Source organism: Mus musculus, chromosome 8 (genome assembly GCF_000001635.26).
Source record: "Mus musculus strain C57BL/6J chromosome 8, GRCm38.p6 C57BL/6J".
In the NCBI taxonomy this organism is placed as follows: domain Eukaryota; kingdom Metazoa; phylum Chordata; class Mammalia; order Rodentia; family Muridae; genus Mus; species Mus musculus.
Genome location: NC_000074.6, coordinates 95463878 through 95480680, shown reverse-complemented (window position 1 = coordinate 95480680; position 16803 = coordinate 95463878). Strand labels below are relative to the sequence as shown.

At 41.7% G+C, this 16803-nt stretch overlaps 1 protein-coding gene across 6 annotated transcripts in view; it reads left to right on the top strand.

Annotated features, from left to right (window-relative positions):
* The window catches only part of Csnk2a2 (casein kinase 2, alpha prime polypeptide), a 42773-nt gene that overhangs the window by 8188 nt on the left and 17782 nt on the right, over positions 1-16803 (top strand). For 2 of the 6 annotated variants that reach the window (NM_009974.3, XM_006530642.1), the window contains exons 3-5: positions 3368-3469; positions 7260-7310; positions 14971-15030. In NM_009974.3, the coding sequence (NP_034104.1) occupies positions 3368-3469; positions 7260-7310; positions 14971-15030 (213 nt within the window). The remainder of the gene's footprint in view (positions 1-3367; positions 3470-7259; positions 7311-14970; positions 15031-16803) is intronic. The other 4 variants (XM_006530643.3, XM_030243279.1, XM_017312556.2 and 1 more) reach the window with 3 other exon arrangements.

The following is a 16803-nucleotide window of genomic DNA, read 5'->3' as shown; positions in this document are numbered from 1 at the left end:
AGCAAGGGTCTTCCAGATGGCCATCAGGAAACTTTCTGAATAGGCAATTTGCCCTTTTTTTCTTTTCTGAGTGTACATCTAAAACACTTTAAATGTTAAACAAGTTTTTGTGGTTAAAACTTTGTTTTTCTTTGCTTTAATGTTTCTCAACATGCATGGTAGTAATACCTGATCCCAGTGCTCGGGGGCTGCGGCCAGTTAACTTTTGCTGCTGCTTTATCTACTTTGAGAAAAAAAAAATCAGTTTGGAAAACAGCTAAACTACTGCTGTTTGACTCTTTGAGACAGATAACCATCTGAGTTAGATAAATGTCTGAGAGCCCTGGTAGCATGCTTGCTGATTTGTAACTGGTGGCCAGTGGAACGTTCTCTATACAAGTGAGCTGAAGCATCTATTTCTGTAAAACTTGCAAAGCTTTCAAGGTATCAGCAATGCTCTCTGGTAAATCTTCTTGTCTTCACTGGTTCCATTTGTACAATTAAAGGATCTCTTTCACTCTCCAAGCTCTTTAACAGTTAGCTTCTGGAATCTTCCTTAGGCTCAGAGCAGTACAGGGAGGCAGATGGGGCTGCTTGCTGCCTTGTGCTTTGAAAGGGTCTGTCCAGGGCTGTGGGTCACTTTATTTTTTGAGTCTTCTTGGTATCTGGCAGCATCTGAAGACTGCAGCTGCTCTGGGCTCCACTGGACCATTTCAGAGTTGCCCAGCTGTTCCTAGTCTGGTCTGGGTAGTTTTAGGGCATCTGAATGTGCTTAGCTGCACTGTGAGGTCTCTTTACTCAGTCTTTCTGAGTTCCAGGAGCTGCACTTGTGTGTTGCTGGGGAGCTAAGGAGCAACACAAGGCTGGAGAAAGTGGCAGAGGCAGAGAAGCAGTGTGTGTACTGGCGCTGTGCGTGGGTGCTGTCAGGAGCAGGAGGGCTTTTTTAATTGAACATTGGCTTTATCCTTCTCAGTTTTTCTCCCATAAGTAGACCCCACACACACACTTGTCTATTTATGTAGACAAATATATGTTTTCAGATGTGTGCATATAAATATAGTATGCTTAACATGTTTCTATGACCTGTGTAAATCAGTCATCCCTAACTGTTTTATTTTAGTATTTTCCTTAAAATGGTGATTCCTTACATAGTCCTATAGTATCATGTTAAAAAATAAGAATTAACATTAACCCAGTACTGTTACCTAGTCTGTGGTTTTATTTACATTTGCTAGTTCTTCACTCTTCTTCACTGTAAGGAAAATCACAGCACATGGGTTACATTCATTTCTTTTTTAAATCTGGACTAATACCTCCCTTTCATGATGTTGGCAGATCACACATAGAAGCTGCGTGCCCTAGCTGTTTTTAATTGAGTTTTATGGCACTTGGTTTCTCCCCAACATTGAGGCCTTGATTACAGAAACCGAATAAGATTCCTGGAAGAGATGGGGCGAACACAGTGGCCGGATCTCTGCTGGGAACCCTGGGACAGTGGAGAAGTGTTCTGGCAGCTGGCTTATACGCGCACAGCTGTGTTTGCTCCCCAGGTTGACACTGTTGCAGGTGATGCTGGCTCTCTCTCTCTCTCTAGTCTTTCTCCTCCTGCCTTGTGATGGGGCGTGCAGGTATCCTGGAGAAGGCCAGGGGACAATGTTATCCTGAAGATGCTATCATTAAACCTAGAGGTCACTGTTATTCTGGTAGACTGGCCAATCAGCAAGCTACAGTCATGCCTGGCTCTTTTCATAGACACCGAGGGGTCTGAGTATGGGTCCTCATACTTACACAGCTCTTGTCCAATAAGCCACGTCTGCTAGCCCACTTTCCCTGCTCTTCTCCAGCTAGCCCACCTTCCCTGCTCTTGTCCAGAGGCATGTTTCAGTGACCAACCTGCGTCGTCATCTCTGAGCTTTAAAAATTGTGTGTGTCTGTGTGTTATGTATATGTATATTTATATATTTATTGTATGTGTGTTGAACTGGGAGAGAGAGCACACCATGCAGAGGTCAGAAGACAAAATCTGAGAGTGGGTCTTTTTGACCTTGTGGATTCTAGGGATTGAATTCAGGTCATCAGGCTTGATGATAGCAAGCACCCTATTGAACCATCTTCCACCTTCCCGAGCAAGGCCCTTTAGGTCTTATTTTATCATTCAGGAAAATCCATGGACGTCTCTTTACCTTGCTGTTATAACAGTGCCTTAACAATAAAGTAGCCCATTTCCTTAGCTCAGTCTCTCCCTTGACCCACTTGGGAGAAAAGCCCAGAGGAGATGAGGGTGCTGCTGACCAGTCAGGTTGCCAAGCCTGAGTCTTGCTTCTGTTAGCTGTGACCCTGGGTGAATAGCTCCTCTGCTACTGACCCTCCTGCTTAGAGGCTTCATGGGGTCAGTGGACTTCCTCCTCAGTCAGTAGGTGAAGGTCAAAGAGTGCACGCTCACTGATGTGCCTGTGGCTGTCCTGAGTTATAAATTATATTGATAATGACACACGTTTCTGTTTCTTGTTTGTTTGCTTGCTTGGTTGGTTGGTTGGTTGGTTTTTCGAGACAGGGTTTCTCTGTGTAGCCCTGGCTGTCCTGGAACTCACTTTGTAGACCAGGCTGGCCTCAAACTCAGAAATCCGCCTGCCTCTGCTTCCCAAGTGCTGGGATTAAAGGCGTGCCCGGCACACAATTGCCTTTTCAAAACTGCTTTTATTTGTTAACTTCAGACAGGAAATAGTAACACATACTGGGAGTATTTCTAAGAAGAACTTTAATTTTCCATTTGTAGGTTGGTGCCTTAGCAGTTAGCGGTCACTGCTGGAGATCAGCTTTCTCCCTTGCTGATCCAACAGCTTTCTCTCTCTAGGAATGAGATCGTTGGGAGAGTTACTGGCTCTGAGCTGATTTGATTCTAAATATTAAGGAAGTGGGAGTGGCAATAGGAAATGGGAGCCAACAGCTTGGAAACAAGTTTGTAACTTGATGTCAGTGAACTGGTTCTTGCTCATAAGACACAATTACATATAACTCATGGAAAGAGCAGGTGTCTACCCATTTCAGTTTTCCACTTGTCCATGGTCTACAGCTGTTGAGAGCTATAACACATTTGGCAGTGATCCAATAAACATGCATTTATTTTTAAAAGACTACATGAATGTTAAAGTTTGCTAAGTGCCCTAGATGTAACTACTTAAAGATCACATAAGCTATAAACTAAAATGTTTAACCTAAAAGAGTCCTATGGGTAAGCTCACTTACTTTCTTCTAATTTAAGCATATTCTTTAACACAACATAGTATACAGCAAACGATCCACGCTGTTGCTTAACATTGATTAACGTTGTATTTATTATATTAACTTCAAAAGGAGTCTCACTTCTGATTACTCTTGTGTATTTAAGCCAGTGAAGAAAAAGAAGATAAAACGAGAGGTTAAGATTCTGGAGAACCTTCGTGGTGGAACAAATATCATTAAGCTGATTGACACTGTAAAGGACCCTGTGGTAGGTGCCTGGTGGCTGGGGCTTGTGCTAGTGGATTGGGGTGGGCTGTTTAACACCCAGGACCTCGTGTGGTGCTGCATAATGGGCTGATGGCACTGGTAATTACTGCTGAGGGGATTTAAAAACCATACAACAGTCACGCTCATTGGTGAGCTGGCTGTCACCATTAAATGGAACCTAAATATGTACATAGAAAAACTCCACCAAAGATTTCTTCCCTGTTTCTTTGATTTAGCCCACAGAGGTTCGCTAGATAGCTCCCTGAGGCCCTGCTTTTGTTGTTTTTGAAAGCTTCTCACTGCCAGTTTGCATTCTCTTACCTTACTCTAGTATCTAGTAGTCTGATCTTGGGAATCTCTATGTTGACTCTAGTGTAGAGAACTAAACAGGTCTCAGACCACCAGTCCTTTGAAAAGGAAGCCTTACTGTTTCATATTGCTAGTCTTTAGCTCTGCATCAACCACAAGCCCCTCACATTGTATATATGCAAATAAAAATATATATTTTTACAACTAAAATGCTTTTGTTAAAATGCTTCATTTGGGGCAAGATGACTAAGTAGATACAGGCACTTGTCACACAGGCCTGGTGACTAGAATTTGATCCCTAATAACCATGTCAGGGTAGAACAAAAGAGCCTGATCCACAGAGCTGTCCTCTGACTCCACATGTGTGCCATGGCACATGTGCCAATATACACATGTGTATGTACATATACACTATAATAAAATTTTTTTTTGAAATTTTAAAATAATATTTTTAATTTTGACCTACCCTAGGGTGCTATTCCCTTTGTTTCTTCCCCTAAGGAAAAACATGGCTGTATTTGATTGCCTAGGCTTTGATCCTTAAGATCACCTTCCTGCCACTTATGTCCTCTTGCTGCTGTCCACCTGCTCTGTCTGGTTATCTCCCTGTTCTCTAGGAGAGTAAGAAGCAGGTCTTTGCTTCTGTATGCTGAGGACATCCCCATGCTTTAGTGGCTACCTGAGTGCCTGCTGTAGGCCGGTGCTATGCTGAGTACTTAGCTATATCACCCCATTTAAACCCTGTGATGAAACAGGGGCTCTGTACTGCTGTGGTTGACATCTTACTGTAAGGAAACAAACTGACAAACATTAAGTAATTTGCCCACCTGCACAGTAATAATACAGGGTGAGAAAATATTTTTCTTTTGGACCCTGATCGAGCCTGAGAAGGGGTTGTTATATACAAGTTTGTAATGATTGTTATTAATATATCCTATCCTGCTTAGTTCAGATTGGTGGCTAGCCCAGAACTAGTTAATGTTCAGGTTAAAGTGGGTTTATCCACTTGAGGATATAAATTCACTCTGTGTGTGTGTGTTTGTGTGTTCTTAATGTTTGAGATAAAAATGGGCATTGCTCATACACACCATATATATAGAAAATGTAAATTTAGGGGTATAGCTGAGTTGGTAGTGTCTGATAGCATAAGTAGGCCTTGAGTTTGATCCCTAGAACTGCATAAATTAGGCAAGGTGATATGTGCCTATAATCCCAGCACACAGAAAATCGAAGCCAAATGGATGATCAGAAATTCAAGGTCATTCTCAAGTAGGGAATTTAAGGCCAACCTGAGCTAGACACCCTGTCTCTTTCCTGACTCATACATACACACACAAAACTAAGACTGCAAGAGATGGTACTAGGGAATAAACCTAAAGACTTTGTACATAATAGACAAATATGAGTCAGTACATGGTTTGTAAGCCCCCCTCCCCCTCTCAGTTAACTGAAGATACGAATACCTGTCTTAGTATTTGTAACTTGTTAATGTGTGTGTATAATATATGAGTTAAGCAAAAAGTTGAAGTAGGACTTGAGAGTGGTTAAAAGCACATGTTATTTTCCAGAGAACCTGAGTTTTAGTTCCAGTACCTGTGTCAGGTAGCTAAGAGCCACCTTTAACTCCAGCTGTAGATGGATCAGACATTTTGCTTCTGTGGATAGCCATACTCACCTGCAAATAGCGAACACATAATATACACATAATTTAAAATAATTCTTTTTTTTTTTTTTGTTTTTTCGAGACAGGGTTTCTCTGTGTAGCCCTGGCTGTCCTGGAACTCACTCTGTAGACCAGGCTGGCCTCAAACTCAGAAATCCACCTGCCTCTGCCTCCCGAGTGCTGGGATCAAAGGCGTGCGCCACCATGCCTGGCTACAATTCTTCTTTCAGATTGATGTAGGTGGAAATGGGAAGGGAAGCCTTAGCCCTGAATTCGAGAGGATTAGCTTACCTGAGTCTGTAGAAAGCCATGTTTGGTTTTTTGTTTGTTTGTTGTTTTTAAAGTTTTATTTTATTATTTATTTTATGCATATAAGTACACCACCATTGCTGTCTTCAACACATCAGAAGAGCCCATCAGACCCCATTACAAATGGTTGTGAGCCACCATGTGGTTGCTGGGAATTGAACTCAGGACCTCAGGAAGAGCAGTTGGTGCTCTTAACCACTGAGCCATCTCTCCAGCCCAAGGTCAGGTTCTTGATGAAAATGCTAGAATCATTTGTTCTTGGTGCTGCATTGCCTAGGTAAAGACCTGTGTGTGTGCTATGGCCCACTCCCTAAGAACCTTGAGCTAAATAAAGTTCTCAGCAGTAAAGATTTTTTAGATGAATTTTTACTTCTATAACCCTAAAACCCCTGCTTTTCTTCCAGTTTTGAAACAGTATTTCTGCCAATTTGCAGAAATTTATTTCACCTAAGTAAACCTGATATTTGAAGCTCTAGATTTCTACAAGGAAGTATTAAACTAAACATCTTATGGTTTTTTCATTAAAGACTATGGTTTTGTGTGGAGAGTTTGTGTTATGTGCTATATGCTTTATGCATGTATGTATAGGGATGCATGTGTTTGGAAGCCAGAAGTCTTTTCAGTTAGGCTGAGTGCCCGTTGGGCTTCGGCTATCTGTCTCCACTACTGGAGATTACAGTACCCAGTTTTTGCATAGTTGTGGGGGATTTAGACTCAGGTCCTCTTGCTTTCACAGCAAGTGCCCTTAACCACTGAGCCATCTCTCCAGCTATACTACTTCTAAAAGTTTGATTACATTTGTCTGCCTCTGAGTCCAGATGATCTTTTAGGAGCCTAAAAAGACAACAGATTCTGAAAACCTATAAAAACTGTCAGATGCATCTTGCTTGCTCAACCCTGATCCAAGTGTGCAGCTCTCGATATAGGTGGAGACTTGGGATATTGCTGAGAGTAAATCTTAATAAAGTGAGTTGCTCAGGGCTGCTGCTGTTGAATCATTTGGGGAATAATCTTCCTGCTTAAAACTTTACACATATACAGAAGTAAATAGTATATGCTGTGCCCACTGAGCATGACTGAACTTGGGCTATATTTGCCCTCATGCCAACTTATAACCCTGCCCCTTTCCCACCTCTCACTTATTTTGAAGCAATCTAGACATCATAAATACTTCAAATTTTAAATTTAAAATACAAAAAGGTTTTCAGGGCTAGAGAGATTGCTCAGCGTGTGAGTACTTGCTGCTCTTCAGAGGGCCTGAGCTCGGACACCAGTACTCATTTCAGTCTGCTCATGGCTGCCTAGTTCTCCAGCCCTAGGGGCTCCAGTACACTCTTCTGATCTCTTTGGAGATGGACAGACAAGAACAAATCTAGAAAAACAACAAGAAAACCTAGGCTGTCTCTGATTTGGGAATCCCCTTTTCATCTGTGAGGTTTGAGGGTGGGGCTCTGCAAATTGCATTTATTACTGTCTGAGTATCTAAAAAAATCACTGTTCTCTCTTTCAGTCAAAGACACCAGCTTTGGTATTTGAATATATCAATAATACAGATTTTAAGGTGTGTATGCTTCTTTCTGGCATGGGGTTAATGGGGGTAGGAGGGAGTGGCTTGGGTACCATTTAAACTCCAAATCAAAGCACTCATGGATCTTGTTGGTGAGTCACGTGACAACTTGGATCCTGAATAGTGCAGACCTTGGTTGGGGTTCTTGAACTTGGAGGAGTTATTCATTGCCCTTTGACTTGCTTCCTCAAGGAGTTAGCTGTGGAGTTCTCTGTGTAACATGAGATGTAAGGCCTCATCTGTAACACGCTTGTTCTATTCAGCACAGTTTTAGCGGGTTAACTTTGGTTTTCATGACATCTGCCATTGCTAAAAGGAAAAGATAGTGGAAAGAGCTTCTGTGTAAGGAATCATTGGACTGAAGCTACTACTTTACACTATAGCAGTTGACAGCAATAACCTAACCTACTGAGAGTCACTGTGGTCAGAGAACTTTATCCTGGGATATATATTAGAGAGAGGCAGACAGAGACAGACAGACAGAGTCAGAGTCTTATTTTTGATCAGGACATACTATTTAAAACTGAGGGGTGGGTTGGTTGGTTGGTTGGTTGGTTTTGTATCCCTGGGTCTGTATATCCCAGACCATCCTAGAACTTGCTCTGTTGACCAATTTAACTCAGAGATCCTCCCGCCTCAGCCTCCAGAGTACTGAGATGTACTCAGGTGCCACTGTGCTTAGCTGACTGAAGCATTCTTTTAAAGGAATGTTTTAAATATCGAATGATTTTTGAGAGACACTATCCCAGGCTTGCCTGGAATTCATCATAGGCTTTCTGCTTCAGTTTGCTAAGCACTAGGGTTATAAAAGTAAGCAGCCATGAGCAGCTTTAAACTTGGTTCATGGATTTGTTTATTGTATTTATTCATGAAGCATAAAAATAGAGCCTACTCATGAGGGTTCTGGTGTTGCAACATACAAAAGGAAAACCTTTTTAGAACACAGTTTGAAAACAATATAAAAACAAAATAGTGATGTTGATTTCCAAGGGTCTGAGAGGACTTGTGGGTGATTACAACTCTGGCAAGGAATCAGACACTTGTGAATTGTTGAGGGAGAGGCTAGAGATAAAGCCATCTTGTCAGATGTTGGTGTCCAGCATTTATGTTGCAGGTGAAATAAAAGATCCTTATTTGCACATGTATTTTCTTAGCTAATCTCTCTAAGGGTATCTAATGAAAACTAAAAGGGTACATTGACTTAAAATGAAGTAAATTTTATATCTTTCTTGTATGTAACAAATGTTTTATTATAACTCCTTTACAGGTAAAATCAGTGGCCAGCATTTTGTGTTTCTCAGAGGTGATATGTGCCAGGTTCTGTGGGGAGTTAACAAATTCTAATGTCTGGGAAGCCTGTTTCTCTGGAATCTGAACCATTAAAGGAAGTGTTCTGAAGACATGGATAGACTTTTAAAGAATATCCTTTTGAAGGATATGTTTTTAAAGAAATCATGGGAATCAGTCATTTTTGAAGGTTGCATATTTGGGAACATCTTTTCTCCTCCTCACTCATGTCTTCACTATAATTCTGTGTTGAATTCCTGATCTCTTCTGTTTTGAAGAGTTTGTTCCAGTGTCAGCACTGGTGCCATTCCTGTTTGATCTAAAGATTTCTCTTTCCTTTTTCTGGAAGCGTTTAGGAATTTCTCTTCATTCCCAGTCTTGTGAATGTTCAAATGTGTGCCTTCCTGTGGGCGCCTTTCATCCTTTGTTCTGGATTCTTGCTGCGCCTTTTCCATCTGAAAGCTCATGGCTTTCCATATTTTCAGTGTTCTTTGATTTCTCCCCCCCTTTCTTGTTCTCACTGTCTAGAATATAATTCAAATGTTAGACTTTGTATTTTAGAAGTCCATTTCAGTCTCTGAATTTTTAAAAATAGTCTTCTGTTCTCTTACACTTTATGTAATATCTGTTTCCTCATAGAGATGGTTGCATCTTCTCCCCATGCCGTTTTTCTTCACAATTTCATTGTCTCTGTTAGTTGCTGCTGCTGTTTTGGAGTAATGCTCTGAAAGGCAGTCACCTCCTGCCTTGGGGATACCTTGGCTGTTGGGTCTTATTGGTTTCCAGTTGAGTGTGTTAGGGTCTCATGGAGATTTCAGTGATGTTGGTGTGCTAGCTCACAGCTGCTGCCTTCAGCTTGCTGTTTGCTCTCTTTCAGACATAGCTGGGTCTGTCCACTTCTGGACCTTTCTGTGCTTCTTAGTTTGAAGCTGTGTAGGCTTCTCACTGTTTGTCTGAACTTCCAGCTTTTTAAGTCTATAGAGTCCATGACCGTGCTGACTTCAAACTGTTGTTTTACTCCCAGTTCCGAGTCTATCCCTTCCAGGCCTGTATGTAACTGCAGAGAACCTTCAGGTGAAGCACAGGGATTGGAATCCCCTTTGAACACTGAGCCGTGCTATTTTGGTCAGCCTAAAAGAACACTAAATATCAGGTAGCATGTGTGTTTGGAAGGATGAATGATAGCTCTTAGATGGTTTGTCTTCTAGGTAGGATGACAGGTCACCAATTGGCAATCTGTTCGTCTTTATATACTCTAGAAAGATTTTTTATTTTGTCTTGTGTGTATCTTATTGGAAAGGTTTGGTTTTCCTTTTCATCATTTCCCTTTTACTGTGAAGTATAGTAACTGGCTTTAAAGTACTACACAGAGCGTGTTTGTCCTGGCTGGATGTCAGGTTGAAGCATTAGTGCCTTGGCTTAGGGAGTTGCTCAGTGATGGGTGTTCACTTAGCACTTACTTCCCTAGCATGCACAGGGCCCTGAGTTCCATCACTAGCACTACATGATAAAACAAAGCAACAATGCAGTGTACACAACTTGTTTAGTGATTTTTATCGGACCATTGGTAATCACTTTGATCGGTAAGTTTCCTTTCATTATCTGTTTCATTTTTATATCTAGGTTATATTGCATCTGTAAAGTTAGTTTGAGTAGTTTTTCCTCACTACTGCCTCTAAACGCGTGCACACGGTGTATAAATCTAGGCAGCTCTCTTCCTGACTTCTTGTTAATGGTAGATGACAAGTTTTATATTCAAAATTTTGAACTTGTGGGCTATGTATGGGTTTTCTCCCAGGCTTTCTGCACAGGGGCCACTATCAGCCATGGCCCAGGTGGGCCAGCTAGTGTTTCCATGTCTTCCTGTTCCATCTTTTTGCTGAGTCATCTTGTAGATAGTTGGACATTCTCTTACTTGGCTTTTGAATGTGCTGTTAATAGAACCTGAGCATTTACCTGTGCAGTCACAGAATCCAAGACATTGATTTTCACTATACTCCATCTACTATCATAACTATTCTCGGTAACTCTTGTCCCCCACAATGTCTTTCAGAGCTGTATGTTTGAGAGCATATGGTTCAAGATCAACTGGGCATTTCAAAAAATCTTTGTTGACTCCTAATTTGATTGTACTTGTGTCCAGAGAATATAATCTCTTCAGGTTGTGCATCTCTAGTCTAAAAAATCTCAAATATGGAGTGCTTCTCAGTACATCACCCCACAAAGTAGAAAATGGGAGCCATATCATGAAAGTTTTTAACGTTTTTTTTAAACTATTTAAAATCTTGAATGAATAAACTGATGTGGTCGTACATGCCATTAATCTTACCACTTGGGAAGTAGAGACAGGTAGATCTCTGTGTTTGATGCCATCCAGGACTACATAGTAAGGCCCTGTCTCAAACGAAAAGGTATGAAGTTAGCTTTGTGGTCTGTGGCTATGAAACACAAATGGATTTGGCCAGATGTTGTGGCTGGGGCCTCTAATCCCAGCATTCAAAAGGCAGAAAGAAGCCAAAGGGAGTTTGGGGTTAAGGTGGGCTACATGAAATCCTGCTTAAAAATAAAATAAAATAAAATAAAAAAGTATCCCCAAAACAAAGCCATGAATGAATTTTATGTTTAGACTTGGGTCTAAGAACCAAGATATTTCACTATGCTGATGTAAAGATTCTAAACACTGAAAATTACCTGACAGGAGAAACATTTTGGGTCCCAAGTACCTCAGATACCCAGCCCGTGTAGTGCTGGCTCTTTGGAACCTGTTGGTGTTCACTGAATCTAATGTGGACAATGTTTTAACCATGACGGTTAGTTCTCTGTGACCATAATCACTCTGTGTTTGATTTCATGGTAGAGATACTAGTTGGGTTAGTTCCTCCTTTAGAACCACCAGCTGTTTCCTCTATGTGAAAGTTAAACAGTAAAAGAAACGTAGTAGCCCTTAAATGGCAGAGTCATCTCTAAGAGTTAAGAGTGACAGCATACACCTCAACTTGAAAGTTCTTAAGAGTTGGATATGGTGGCACAGACCTATAATCCCAGTGCTTGGGAGACTGAGATAGAAGAATTCTAAGTTCAAGACCAACCTGGGCTACATAGCAAATTCTAGCTCACCTTGAGCTGCATAGGAAGAGCGTGTCTCAGAACAAGTCTAAAGGAAAAGGTATCTGTTGAGACATGTCCATTTTCTGCCTGTTAAGTAAGAATGTTGTAAGGGCTGGAGAGATGGCTCAGTGGTTAAGAGCACTGTCTGCTCTTCCAGAGGTTCTGAGTTCAATTCCCAGCAATTACATGGTAGCTCACAACCATCTGCATTCATGCATAGGAGTAAGTGAGGCCCAGTGTGGCCATTCCTTGGGTGTCTGTGATTTTTGTATGGGAGACCTCAGGCCTGGTTATCAAATTGCAGTGTCTTCCATTCTCTTGTTCAGATGTAGGGTTTATTTTAAAAGCCCAAGATACATTCAAACAGGCTGTAGTAGAACTGATTTCAGGGAAACATGAGTGTGGGTGAGGCTTTGCAGCCAAACTGGAATGGGAAAGAGGTTTCTTCCTTACTACTTGCACTTTATTACATTTAGTGTGTATGCATGTGTGTGCGCATGCATATACATGTGTCATAATGTGTGTGGACTGGCCACTGTTGTCCATATGGGTCCTAGGGAACCATACACTTCCATTGAGTGTGGCAGCACGCGCCTTTGCTGTGAGCTCCTAACCTTCTGGGAAACAGAGGCTTGGTGCGTTTCTGATAAGTCTCTTATGCAAATGTGCAAACTGTTCACTTCCTGCCTGCATTCTGCAGTTGCTTGGTTAATAATATTCTCCACATAGCTGGTGGGAAAGTGTGGTTCTTACAAAGTTTTTCTTTCTAATTTCCCATGGACTCTGTTTAGCCTTGGAAGATAGGATCTGTTTTGTTCCACTAACTGGCAAGCATTATAAAAGCAAATGTGGAGGAGTTAGACCTGCTATATGTCCTGCCGTATGAGGACTTGGCTTGAGGGTTTGGTAGAGAAAATGGGTGTAGGTTACAGCTGTGCAATGGAGCCATGACATATTATATTTGGAAAAGTGGGGAGAGTTCAGAGATCCTGAATCACCATGGTAGTGCCCACCATCAGCTGAGGGCACCTGTTTCCCTCATGTGCATAGCCAGGCACTCAGGCAACATGAACATGGCTCTAGCAGGAGACAAGTTTATGTTCACAACAGTGAGGGTTTACTTCTAGAACTCCAGATTGCTGCCAGTACCTGGTGCTAATTCTAGGGCCACTGAGGATCTCACTGTGCTGTGAACACCTTAGAACAGTGGTTCTGAGCCATGTGTTGCAACCCATTTGCGCATTGCATATCAGATTTACATTACAACAGCAGCATAAGTAGTTAGGGAGTAGCAGCGAAGTAATTTTATGGTTGGGGTTATCACCACACGAGGAACTGTATTAAAGGGCTGCAGTGCTAACCAGGAAGGTTGAGAACCACTGCCTCAGAGGGAGATCATGGCATGGCCTAAGACTCAGAGAAGGGAGACTCCTGATTCTCTCTAGAAAGCTCATAGGATGGTTTGGAAGAGAAACACTGGGAAGGGATGATGGAGAGCAAATATATGTTGGTGTCTTCAGAGAGGGTGGTTCCTGGAGCCACAGTGGGGATTGTAGCAACAACTATTAAAGGAAGCCAGGTTGCCCAGGTGGTTACTTGGTCCAGATGGAGCTTAAACTTCTTCGACCAAGAACTCCTGGGGAAAAAAGGAGGTCACAATGAGTGATGGCTAGCCATTCAGGGCTTTGTAATGAAATAAATCCAAGCACTGCTGTGTAGGTAATGTCTTTCATATTCAGTAAAATTGGTACTGGTTTGAATAATCAGAAATACTTTGTTGACAGCTCAAGGACTTTTTTTTATGCCATAGGCCCTTTATACTATGATTGATATAGATAGTACATGATATGAGAAGAAAAGCCTTTTTTAGATTAAAGGTTCAAATAAAATAGCCCATTGGTTTTCTGAAAATAAAAATCCTAGCACTCTGAGAGTTTGTGAATTTGGTCTTTTCTCTTTTCTGGGCTATTTATTGACTCATGGTTCAGTTTAGCACAGCCTGTACAATTGATCTGTCTCACCCAAGTTGGTATCTAAAGCTTGGACCTGTACATCCCATTGGAAGTTGTGACCAAGTAGTAGATAAGAAGCCTGTTTTCAAGCACAAGGCTGGGAAGACAGAGCCCCCTTGGGTTTGGTCATTAGGAAGCTGAAAGTCCCTGGCAGAAATGGTGAGTGAGTATGCTTGAGTACAGCTCAGCTCTCAAGGGCCACCCAGGGGTGAGCCCCTAGCAACACAGCAGCTTGTGGGCCTGCGCCAGCAGCTGTCTGAGGCCAAGAGAGCTGCACATTCCTACGAAGTTACTCTTTTTGCTAAAGGCCAAAGGGGTTGGGGGTGCCCTCTTCTTCTACACCTGTGCTTAGAAAACACTTTTTATTAGTTTCATTGAAATTTTTGCCAATAAGCAGTTTTATTTTCCTCTTTATAGAATCACAGTGTCTATCCATTACAAAGTAGATATACACTCCTTGTTGTGTGAGTCTTTCTTCTAAGAGTAAAAGTTTAAAGCCATTCCAACAACTTTATTTGTAGAAAGTACTACCTAGATTGACAGGAAAGGAGACTTACTTGGAATTGATTATCAGAGGCGGGCTTGGGGTACTTTAATGATCCTGGTACTCTTCTCTAAGAAACTGAAATTTATTTCAAACGCCCATGAGGTGGATCTCTGAATGATCAGTAATGAAAGGTTCCATGAGTGTGTTACCTTGTGGTCATGCTTGACACTGCAGTCTTTTTATTTTTTTAATGCCCTATTTTATACATCTTTTTTTAAAAAATCAAATATTGCCTGTGATTTTTTTTTTTTCCAACCTGGAATTGTTTGGAGAACATAGCATAGATTTTTGGAAAGTCTCTTGACATCTCCAAAATTCTCACTTTTCTTGTTTCTTGTACGAAATGTTTTATTCCCCTAACACTACTCCAAATTCCCTGGAGTAGTTCTCCAGGTGTGCTGTGTCGGGGTTGGGCTCAGCTTGCTGTGCAGTAGAATATGTGCACAGCTCAACAACAGACCTCACAGCAGTGTGGCTGTGGTTATTGAAATTGAAGTATTTCCTGTCCCAGAACTCCTTCCTTTCCCCATCTCTACTGAAGGTAGAAATGTTGGACTCCTTATCTTTGCTATTCCAGGTCAGGCAGTGAACTCCTGGGTGTCCATAATGTAAGCGCAAAATTTGCAGGGGAAGGCCAATGTTTAGAATATCAGAACACAGTCAGACTAAATTAACTTCTGCTTTCTGAAATCTGTTTCAGCAACTCTACCAGATCCTGACTGACTTTGATATCCGGTTTTATATGTATGAACTACTTAAAGTAAGTGGCGTTTGTTGATGGTGCTTTCCCCCTCAGGCTTGTATTTTTGAGAGGATGTTAAAAAATACAGAGAGAATTCAAGCAGAATATTTCTTAATAGAGAACTTAGTGAGACTTAAGTTCTGATGAGAATCCTGTTGTGAGACCTCACAGATTTTCAATCAAACTTGGAAATTTGGCCAAACAAGGAGTGCAGGGCCGTTATACAAAGTTCACAACCCCTCGTGTATGTCTCTTATTGGCAGTTGGAGTTTTTTTTCTTTGCCAGGTAATTAATCTTAGTTTTATGATTTAGTTTTAGTTTTATCTTAGTTCTTAGTTTTCTCTATGACAAGTGACCTCAGACTTTTTTTTTAAATGCCTTTTCAATTGCTTATAATTTGATGAGATGGCCTGGTAACTTTTTTTTTTTTTTTTTTTTAAGAGTCAGGGCTGCCTGACTGAGACAAGATAGTCTGGGTTGGGCTCATTCATGTGCCTGTGTGATGTGGGCTGGGGTTGCTGGAATAGTTGAGGTCCTGCCTTCCAAGTAACAGTAAGAGAATGGGAACCTCAGCCTGCAGCCTGCCAAGGTCAGCCCTGTAGTTTGGCCCTCAACATCAATATGTTTGTTGAATTAGTTGGTATAAAATGTTGGTTGGTTGGTTGGGTTTTGGGGGGGGGGTCGGGGTGCGGTTAGTGTTTTAGTTTTCTAAAGGCAGGGTTTCTCTCCTGGAACTCCCTCTGTAGACCAGGTTCCAGGGGATCCTCAAACTCAGAGATCTGCTTGCCTCCACTTCCCGAGTGCTTGGGAACAAGGCCAATTGCCACCACCTGGCAGTTACTATTTCTTTCTTGATGGGAAAGTTATGAAGAGGGATATACATAATTGGCAGACCTTTGATAATTGGCAGACATTTGCAGCCATCTTTTTAGTTTTTCAAACTGTCTTTTAACATCCCTTTTTTGTATGAGAACATCTGCATCTCACCTGCGCTGGCTAGTTTGAGCAAGTGAGAAGTGATGGGTGAACCTTCTAAGTGACTTACCAAGTACTAAAAAATCGAAGCATTATCAATCAACAGACACCTGTTTTTATTTGTCTTGATGAACACTGCAGTAAAGCACTGTGAACCAGCCTTGTATACCTTTTGGGTAATGGATCACTAAGAACTTAATAACAACTTTGTACCCCCCCAGAAGTGCATCATAAATACAAAATTGGCCAACATGGTGGCACATAACTTTAATCCTGGCACTTGTGGGGTAGAGGTAGGCGAATCTCTTGAGTTTAATGCTTGTGAACCTCAATTAAGAAAATTGCCAAGATGGGGTTTGTATGGGAACTGAAAAACATTGCTCAAGCAAAATACCAGGTTGAAAGGCTGGACTTGGGGAGTGGAAGTTTGCAGATCTGGCTTCCTGAAATGTTTTCCTTAGAATTGTTCTTGAGTGATCTGCCTGTTACTAGAGCCAGAATGCTGGGCTTAGAATTCACTAGTGTCTGTTGAGCTTTGTTAGGAAGGATAGACTGCTTGACCTGGCCTTCCTTTCCTGTGGAAGTGTGCAGTGGGAAGAGGTTTGCCATGCTGTGAACTTCAAGCTGTGCCTTTGCTAGAGGTCTTCCCAGAAATCCCCATGCATGCACTATGAGAACCACTGTCCTCTTCTCACAGGAGCTCATTTAAGTCACTTTCGAGTCTTGGAGTTTTTAGCTAGCACAAGCTCCATGAAGACAAACCTAGCACATCAGTGCTCAGTGCTGGTGCCCACGCTGCTGTCCAGTGATGGCAG